Source organism: Phragmites australis, chromosome 3 (assembly GCF_958298935.1).
Source record: "Phragmites australis chromosome 3, lpPhrAust1.1, whole genome shotgun sequence".
Lineage (NCBI taxonomy): Eukaryota > Viridiplantae > Streptophyta > Magnoliopsida > Poales > Poaceae > Phragmites > Phragmites australis.
The window spans coordinates 10632266-10641808 of NC_084923.1; the positions used below are offsets into that span (position 1 = coordinate 10632266).

At 44.1% G+C, this 9543-nt stretch overlaps 1 protein-coding gene across 1 annotated transcript; it reads right to left on the reverse strand.

Moving 5' to 3' along the window:
- Positions 1-2022: 2022 nt before the first annotated feature.
- On the reverse strand, positions 2023-3336 carry LOC133912084 (uncharacterized). The gene is made up of 2 exons (XM_062354650.1): positions 2879-3336; positions 2023-2766 (listed from the first exon to the last, which is right to left on the reverse strand). Exons 1-2 carry the CDS (start codon positions 3202-3204, stop codon positions 2475-2477), a joined length of 618 nt encoding a protein of 205 aa, XP_062210634.1. The 5' UTR covers positions 3205-3336; the 3' UTR covers positions 2023-2474.
- Positions 3337-9543: the final 6207 nt, after the last annotated feature.

Genomic DNA, 9543 nt, shown 5'->3' on the forward strand with positions numbered 1-9543 from the left:
GTATTGAGGAATCTCAACCGGCGCGGCATTTGAACTACTCAAAGTCCAAAGGGGCGCACATGAGGAACCGAAAGCCCCTCGGGCACATCAATATTCAATCTCTCTCTCTCTCTCTCTCTCTCTCTCTCTCTCTCTCTCTCTCTCTCTCTTTCTCTTCCACTCTAGATGCTTAACCTCTCTATGTGATGTGAAGTTCAGAGTCCAATTCTGAAAGCTAAACGGCTTTGACGACCACTCTTTGGATGTACAATGTTCCCTTAGGGTCCGAGTGGTGCGACCAGACCTAACCACAGCCACGAGGAGCTTGGGGGCTATTGCCGAAGTATTGAGTAAGGGGTGTCCTAGCTAACAGGCTCCACGAGGGGTATGCCAATAGAAACCCTGGCCCATCGCACGACTAGGTCCAAGATCGCACAACCAGCGCAAGGCTTGCGCGACCAGCCTCCTTGCGATATTATGAGATACCGCAACTAGCCCTTCCTGGTCGCGGGGCCGGTCCTTATCTAACTCATCTAATCACATTTATTGCTATCTACTCAAGTGTTTTCCTTCTCTTGGCACCCCATCCAGTGAATAAAGTTATGACCAGCGCGGTTGGCACCGCCCCGTACCGTAGCATTAAATGCTACGGATGGGGCCATGTGGGTCGGTGTAGCACCACACGGCTGATGAGATAGAGTCTGTAGAACGACTAGACAAGTGCGGTTTTGCAGGTAGACTCGCGGGGCGCAGGGACAGGACGACTCGGTAGACGATCTTTTGGTGCACGATGATGGGACGGGCCGAGCGGCTAGGGAAGGCAGGTGTGGAGGCATTCCACGGTTGGGACAGGCACTCAAAGCTCTCAGGAAAGTTGGGCTCACTCGTTTCTCCAGGATATGATCCAAGAGTTGAATATCTAGCTAGGCATGGGTCTGCTAATCGGGACCCACTTGTAAGTTCTCCATCTCTCTGGTATATAAAGTGAGGAGGACCCGATTTGTAAAGGAGGATGGGTAACCGAGTCATAAGCACTCATAACAAAATACACATGATGTATGGTTGTTATCTTTTGGGAGGATTGAACCTGTGTAAACCTAGTGTTTTTGAGTTCATCACACACCGATGAACACACACTTTTAGCGTTGTTCACGCGCTCTTCGATCGATACACCCCTGGAATCATTGTTAGAGATTAACCCTCGACAGAACTTGAGTGCCTTTCTATACTTCTATTAAGATATATAACAACAGAATAGAAAAACTAGCATTAAGGGATTGTTTGACACAACTCGAGCTTCAAAAATTCTTGGAGATAGGTATCTTTAGTTTGAAGAATTCGTGGAGCTGCAGTTGTAAATACACCAAGAATGTTTGAGTGAGGAATTTGTTTCTATTTTAGAATAACAATTGAGGCTTAAAGTACTTTATTTTAAGCTATAAACTCCAAATCTAGAGTGGAGCTATGAGATAGAGTTCTACCAAACGAGTCCTAAATTTATGCGCATGCCTTATATTTTGAGTAAAATGGAGAAGCCACTACGGTACATTGGACCGGAGGGAGCATCATTTGAGGCGAGGATACCCTACCAACGAAGAGAGACAATTGAACATGTCAATTCTGAGCCTTTGGGAAGCAATGGCCGATGCTCACACGTCAATCGCTGCCTTGTCTGCATGTTTGCAAGTGGCAAATTAGCGCGTTGTACTTTGACAGGGGCGTCTTTTCTTAAGCAAATTTAGTCCTTAATGCTCCGTTGCAATAATAGAGAGAAACGAAAAATCTCGAGTTTCTCCTGCTCCACTTCCTCTTCCTCTACCCCTTCAGAGCATGCGTACTTGCTCACACTTTTGGAAAGATTTCGCTTTTTCACTTGGAAGTCCTTTTTATGAAATCTTTTGAAAGTGTTATTTGTTGTCTCTATGGGTTGTTTATCTATAAGGTGAACATGCCATGCAATCAGACGCATACATCTAAGGAGCAAATTCAAAACACAAGTATGATCGGTTGATTGTTTAACAAAAAATTCAGGCAACCAAGGAATAGCAAAACCAGACGATTTCCATGAATTTCTCTTTTTCTTTACATGTTGACATGGAAATATCTAGTTTTCAAAGTGAAGGAGGCGTAAATTTACACATAATCATGCCAATGATCTATGGATGTACTGCATCTCCTCTCAAGCAAGGACAGAGTTTCTATTTCCCACAACTTGCATGTCAGATTTCACCAGATATCTTTGTGACTTGTCACATGGCCATGGCTACATGGCTATAATTAATTCGCATGAGAGCAGTTCATGCATCTGGATTCATTAGCTGAGAAGAAAACCGAGTCAATCAGCAACCAATTCCATCGTACCACCAATATCGTGAGCAACTAATCAGTCGGTGATCCGTCAGGGTGAAGGTGAACACACAGAGCAAAAAGGAAGAGAGAAATCAGGCAAGATGGTGAACAGCTCGGCCGTGATGCGGTAGTTCGACTCCTTCAGTTCAGTTGTCGCGGCCGCTGCAGCAGAGATCTTGGATGACGCGCGCGCGGCGGTCCGGGTGGAGGCTGATGATGATCCAGAGGAAGGCGAGGACGGCCGCCCACATGATGATGTCCAGAGACAGATGCGTCTTTGGCTGCGACACCACGAAGGTGAGCACCAGGCTGGAGTAGGCCACCACGAACGACCACCGCACGTGGCGCGAGGCCACGGGCATCCGCACCAGCAGGCTCAGCGTCATCATCATCGAGCTCGCAAACCCCACCCAGCTCGCACCCATAAACACGTAGTACCTGGATGCCGTCAGGCCACGCCCATGGCAATTAAAAACGTCGTGACATGATCAGCCTCAGATCGCGCATCGTGACAGGATCAACCTTCGATCACACATGGTGTGTAGCGTACCTGGGGCGGTGCAGGTCGCGCATGATGGGGTCGCCAGCGAGGTACATCACCGTGTTGTCCTGCGGCGACCGCGGGACGTCCTGCTGCCAGTAGCCGCCGGGGATGCTGGTGCCGAGCTGGTACGTGAGCGTCGTGATCAGCGTGGCCACAACCAGCAGCGTGTTGGCGTCGTTGCCCCCCCAGTTGTCGGGGTGGTGCCCGCCGAGCCGCTCTTGGTTCACGGGCTGAGCCGGCTGCGCCGGCAACGGCGGGTACACAACGGCGTGATGACCCATCTCCAGGTCGCCCGCCGGCGCCCCGTTTGGGTGCACGCGCTGGTGATCCATGGGCACAGGCACACACGGGCTCCGGTGTCGAGCTAGGAAGCAGCGAGCTACGGGCAGATGGGTTTGATCTGAAGCGGATGCTATCTATCACTACCGGTGAAGCCTCGGTGGTGGATGCGAGAGAGTGGAAAGAACGAGGGATCCAAGGTGTATTTACAAGCGGTCCGGGTCAAGTCAACGGTGATGTTTTTTCGCCGTGTGCTCCAACCGCGTCTGCCACTTCTACCAGTTACACTCCTACTGTCTTATCCAAGTCAATGCACTAATCATCAGAGATAAAGCGGTGTTCTATATATCTACATAATTTTAATATCGACCCAGTATCATATACTACATGATTTGGAAAGACAAATACTGAAATTAGTAATTTTTCAATGTTCACCATGTATTTGTTTCGTAGGGGACTCACGAAACGCAATTGAGTGCGATGTTCAAATTTTGTGAGGCCATAGAGCATAGCCTGCCTGATACACATCGACCTTCTCATAGATGTTTTATAAATCTTTCACCTGATTTTCGCAATGTTTGCAACGACAATCTTTTCCACCATAATTAATGCATCTCGAAAAGAATAAGCAAAATAAGTATCGTTCGCACAACCGCTACAGTTGACTTGAGAACTGAGGATTTGAGATCCAATATCTCCAGCACCAATGGTGTGCTTCCCTAGCATAGCAGAAATGAAACCTTCTAGTCTAACTGCAGTTTATAGAATATGAACCATGTTGCATATGCGCACTATTGAATTGTTGGGGCACGAAAATATTCCGAACAGAACATGGTGAGAGCATCTTCTAATAAGAAGACTTAAGTTTAGGGATGAACATTGAGCATAAAGGAGAGAGTAGAGTCAATATAACGGGGAAATCTTGGAGTCCCCCTCTCGTGCACTTTAAGGGCTTATTTTATAAAGAGAAGTGACATGAGAAATTACCACTTTATTCATAAAATATTATGTTATAATTATGTGCACAAGAGGACATTCTGACTCTTTCACCCCTTTACATGTAATGTGTTAATTGAAATATTATGATCGCTATAGTAATAACCACGGTACATCATCTAAATATCTCAGGCTAGGGCGTTTCCTCCAACATCACCCCCTCATCCACTGGTTTCGAGGTTCTAAGGGGCGAGCGGATGCACATAAATTTAGCTCTAGCCCCTTTAAGAGGCAGAATACCCTGGACGGCTGTCGGTGGGTGAACACCGCAAGCGGGGATCCTGAGGGACCCCTTTTGAGATTCGGCCGGGGGGCTGATTCTGGATCTACCTCGTACGTGGATTTAATGCGAATGTATGAGATCTAGGCGGGACGGATGATCGTCGGCTAGTGAGAGTAAATGTTCAAGAGATTTTAGATAGATTCGGACCACACAGAGCATAATACCCTACTCCTGTGTGTATGATATGCTATTAATGCTTTTAGAATGTCTTTCTCTGGATCTCTGTGTTACAAGGATTTTCGCTCTATCTAAGTCTTGAGCTTCGGTCTTGCTTCGAGTCGCCCTGTCTAAAGCTTGACCTCTATCAGTCGTCTCTTTGGCTTGGACTTCTCAGACTTGTCTTTCGAGCTCTTCAAAAACTTCTTCCTCTATGGAGTGCACCCCACTTTTATCCTGTCGGGGAGGCTCGGCGCGCACAAAACGGGGGCACGAGTTCCCATGAGCCATAAATGAAAAGCAACCATCATAGGGCTACAGTCTGATGTTACAGGGGTTGAAAATGCGCTTTCGGCCGGTCCCGTCGCCCATTACGCCCAACTTTAGAAGGTGCAAGGGGGCCCACCAGGCAACCGCCGAACTGCCTCGCATGCCCGTTCGGTCAGAGCAGATCTGACACGGGGAAATTTTGGAGCCCCCTCTCCTGCCATTTGAGAACTTATTTTATAAAGAGAAAGGGTAGGAGAAATTATCACTTTGCCCTTAAGATATTATGTTACAATTATATATATAGAAGGGTATTCTACCCCTTTTACATGTAACGTGGTAACTGAAATATTATGATTACTATAGTAATAGTAATACCACGGTATTTCATCTAAATATCTCAGATTGAGGCGTTACCCAACAAGGATTTTTTATTTGAAAAATCATACATGCAGAGCATGTCGAAATATGTGTATGCGCAAGAATTCATGAAAAATCATAGGCAGCATTTGTGTACTTAAAAAGAAAAGAATTGTAAACGCTTTTGTACGTCAATGTTACACTTTTTCGTCTTTTATTTTTCGTTGAACTTATGATCTCATTTTGGTATAAGCTTTTCTTTTGCACATATACATTTCATGTCGGTCTAAAGATTGCAGATAGGGATGCAGTTTTGCTTCTTTTCTTTTGGCCTTGGATGGATCCAAAATTCGCTTAGTTGAGCTGGAGCGCACTTTAACCCAGCTAAGAAATTAAATGAACTAAGTAGTGATAAGAACTATTTAATAGATATCCACTTTTGCATCACTAAGCAGAGTGCAACCGATTTCTTATTAGGTCTTCCGCAAGGGTAGACTCAGGCTGTCCCATCCCTCCCGTTTACTTTGACTCAGTCTTAAGGCAGGTCGTCCGTGCTCATGAAATTATGCACCATGCTCCATCTCCTCCCTTCCCCTCGGAGCCCTGAACACGTTCTCCCTTGTCTTACTCTTATCAACAGAGGAAAATGAAAGACGCCATGCATATCCTCGTATTTACTGGATCAGCGCAGCGGCTTAACAACTTAGTCAACTTGCACTTTGTGTTGAGCCAGTGGCTGTGAGGAGGAACCATCTTATTTTCCAACCTGAATAGAGTCCCCATTATTTGCATGGCTTCGAATATCAGAAGCTCAGTAAACTCCACACATATATGTACTATGTCCTACTAGCATGCATGTGTAAAAACTGGTTTACTTGCACTCAAGGATTCGATGATTAGAAATGGCTTAGCTAAAAATTTAGCACATGAATAATGATGCCTAAGCATGATAAAGCCTTATCTTAAACTGTGGTATTTCTGAGAGTAAAGACATAGTTTGAGTTTTCACACCAAACATGAATGATATCTGCCTCTTAAAAATCCAAGAAGATACAATTATAATAGAAAAGTAATGATATACTTATATATGCCAGTAGAAAAAAGAGCTTAATAGACATACTCTGAGTTTTCACACGAAACAATAATGATATCCGCCTCTTAAAAATCTGAGAAGATGAAAAATAATGATATACTTATATATGCTAGTTGAAAAAAGAGCTTAATAGACATACTCTGAGTTTTCACACAAAACATTAATGATAACCGTCTCTTAAAAATCAAAGAAGGTACATGTATAATAGAAAAACACATATAATGAAAAATAATGATGCACTTATATATGCTAGTTGAAAAAAGAGCTTAATAGACACAGTCTGAGTTTTCACACAAAACATTGATGATAACCATCTCTTAAAAATCAAAGAAGGTACATGTATAATAGAAAAACACATATACTTATATATGCCATTGTAATATCATAGGATTCTAGCTATTACTAACGCTGAACGGTAAGTTCACGTGGTGCTATGAACATGTTGGACGTGCTGCAATGTTGTCAATAGCCTATATCTATATATTGTACTTTTTTTTTTGCGTTGAACGGTAGTCGTGAGCTCATTGCAACTTTTTAGTTAGAACCCTAACCTATCTGACCTCTATCTTCTGCTCATCACAACACAACATATACATGGCATACAATTCATCTCATTCATCATCTAGACAGTCCAGTTACCTACAGCTACAAGTACAAGTTCTTGATCATATTATAAATCATGAATATGTATATGTTAATATATATGCCTACATACATATGTACATACATGCACTAGGAGGAGAGTAGAGTTCTTTTGGAATGTCTGCTTCCCGGTAGAGAGCATTTTGCTATAGGATGCTAAGCATGGCAAAACACTGAGCCAACTATTTCCTAAATTCTCTATACATATTTAATTATGACTATTAATTACCTTACAACTAAATATCCGTGACATTTTAGGAAATATTATAGAAAATCCCAATATCCTTCCCAAAATCCAAATCCAAGTCCCTTGATTTTTCCAAGCCATGCTACTCTGCAGAAAAGCCCCTCAAATTTGTAAAAATAGCAAACTGACCATGCCAAGGACCCCATGCAAATATCAATTATTTGCTAAGGGCCAAAATGTAAATGTTTCACATTTCCAATACAAAGAAAATTCGGCCAGAAATTTATACATCATTAATAGCCTCCAAAATTCCCAAAATCACAAGAGTGCCATGTTGAAATACCAAAATACCCTCAAGTGCCACCTAACCGGTTTAGGTGTTACTTAGCCAAATCACCGAGCCATTAAATGCCATATCATCATGCTAGGTGTCACTTACCTTAGAATGTAAGCCATGCAATATTAGGGAAATGCATTTAGGATCAATAGGAAATCATGAGTATTTTCATCTATAAATAGGAGAGGAAGGCCACCATGGCCAAGCTAATGCCATTAGAGTCAAAGCAAGGCCAAGGTGAGCTCATCCTCCTGTTTCTTCTCTTCTTTTCTTTCTTCTTTCCTCAAGGTCATGGTTAACCTAATCATGGCACCATGAAGGAGAGCAAGGAGGAAAGTGGAGGAGGTGGAAGGAGTCATCAAGAGCATCAAAGCATCAAGCATAGCATCATCATCTTGATTTCAAATGAGTTCTAGTAGAGATTAGATATTATTTTCATAAGAAAAGTGAATTAACAAGCAACTAGCATGTGCAGGTTTTCAATCAAGCAAATGTTTGTTCACACTAGCATGCATATGAGTTGCTTGGATCCTAGGAAGCATGTTCATCTCAGATCATTACATGCTAAAAATGAACTAAATGGAGAGCATGATCATTTAGATAGCATCACCATTAGGACAACAATTAGATGCATGCCAATATTAACAAGTGTATAGCATCTAGGTGTATGTCTTGCTCAGATCTTGGGCAAGATCATCACAACAATAGCATAAAGGCAACATTGCTCTCAGCTAGGTTTTTTTTTTCATCAATACATGTTTATGGGCTAGCTAGATCATTGCATTTCATGACAGCAGAGCATCATCTAGCCTAATCAAGCATCACAGAGCATCTCATGCGTCATTAGGCATCAATTGAGTACTAAACAGGGGATTAGCCAAAGGGGTAGAACCGGGCTAGATATAACTGAACCAGGGGATCCAAGCTCCACGGCGAGGAAAGAGGAAGGAGAGGTCGGAGCCAAGGTCAGGCATGCGAAGGAGCTCCTCGAAGCACCACTGTATCACTAAAGTCGAGGAAGAAGCCAGCAGGCGACGATGTCTGCAAGGCCCTATGGTTAAGCACCACCACCCAGCCGAGCTGAGGAGGGAAATGATGCAAAGGAAGGGCACCGATGGCAGAGGAGTACCATATGAGCTTGTAACGGCATGTAAGGCACCAGGGTTGGCCATGGCCGATAGTTGGCCGAACTAGGGTTTAAACCCTAGGTCGCCCAATCGGCGGCACCAACGGCTAATACAAGCTGCAACCAAGGAGTAAACAAAAAGGAGGAGCTAGGGGAACCATTTGAGGGGAGCCGATGAGGTCGCCTTAATGAAGCGATTGAGGTGGAGGAGCGGCATAGAGAATCCGAGTAGTAGACGTTAGTGTGAGGGAGGAGAAGAGAGGCAACAAGCTTGGTTGAGCTAGACCGAGTGGAGAACTCGTTCAGGTTGGGCCAGGTTGGGTTAGAGCCAGATTGGCTAAAGGTGATAAATTTTTGCTATATCTTAATTTAATGGATAAAAAAGATACGGAAAACATGGTTAGATTGGCTAAAGGAGATAAATTTTAGCTGCATCTTAATTTAATGGTTAGAAAAAAGATTAGAAAAAAATGATATGTAATAAAGGTTACGCAAGTAAAGCCTTGTAAAATTAAACGCGTCTAATAAAGACCTAGTCTATACATTGCTCGGGTCTTTTGTGGGCCAAAAACACTCGATTTTCAGCAGTTGAATCTAAATCTTCTCCCACATCGAACTCCTACTCTTCTTCCTTCTTCCTTCGACCTACCTCCTTTTGTTCTGACTCACATCCCCCCCCCCCCCCATATCGATGAGCTCACCCTCTGCAGCCGCAACCTACCTCCGCGCTAGCCCCTCTTGTTTTGGTGCCCCACCCCAACCCTCCTCACCTGCCATCTCCGCCAGCCTGGCTGGTGGCTTCCTCGCCACCCCGTCTACCTACTGTCTCCATCGCCGGGTCGACCTTCCCTCTAAACCGAAGGATTAAAGGAAGTCTCGCTGGAGCTTCACGTGAATCAGAGATGGAGTCAAAGCTGACCAGAGATAAGAAGATGGGTCGAATCT

What these genes read in the sequence shown, in the direction of transcription:
- LOC133912084 (XM_062354650.1), bottom strand. Translation starts at nt 3,204, where the DNA reads ATGGATCACCAGCGCGTGCACCCAAACGGGGCGCCGGCGGGCGACCTG. An exon ending in CGCGACCTGCACCGCCCCAG is followed by an intron (nt 2,767 to 2,878) that starts GTACGCTACACA and finishes GACGGCATCCAG; the next exon opens with GTACTACGTGTTTATGGGTG.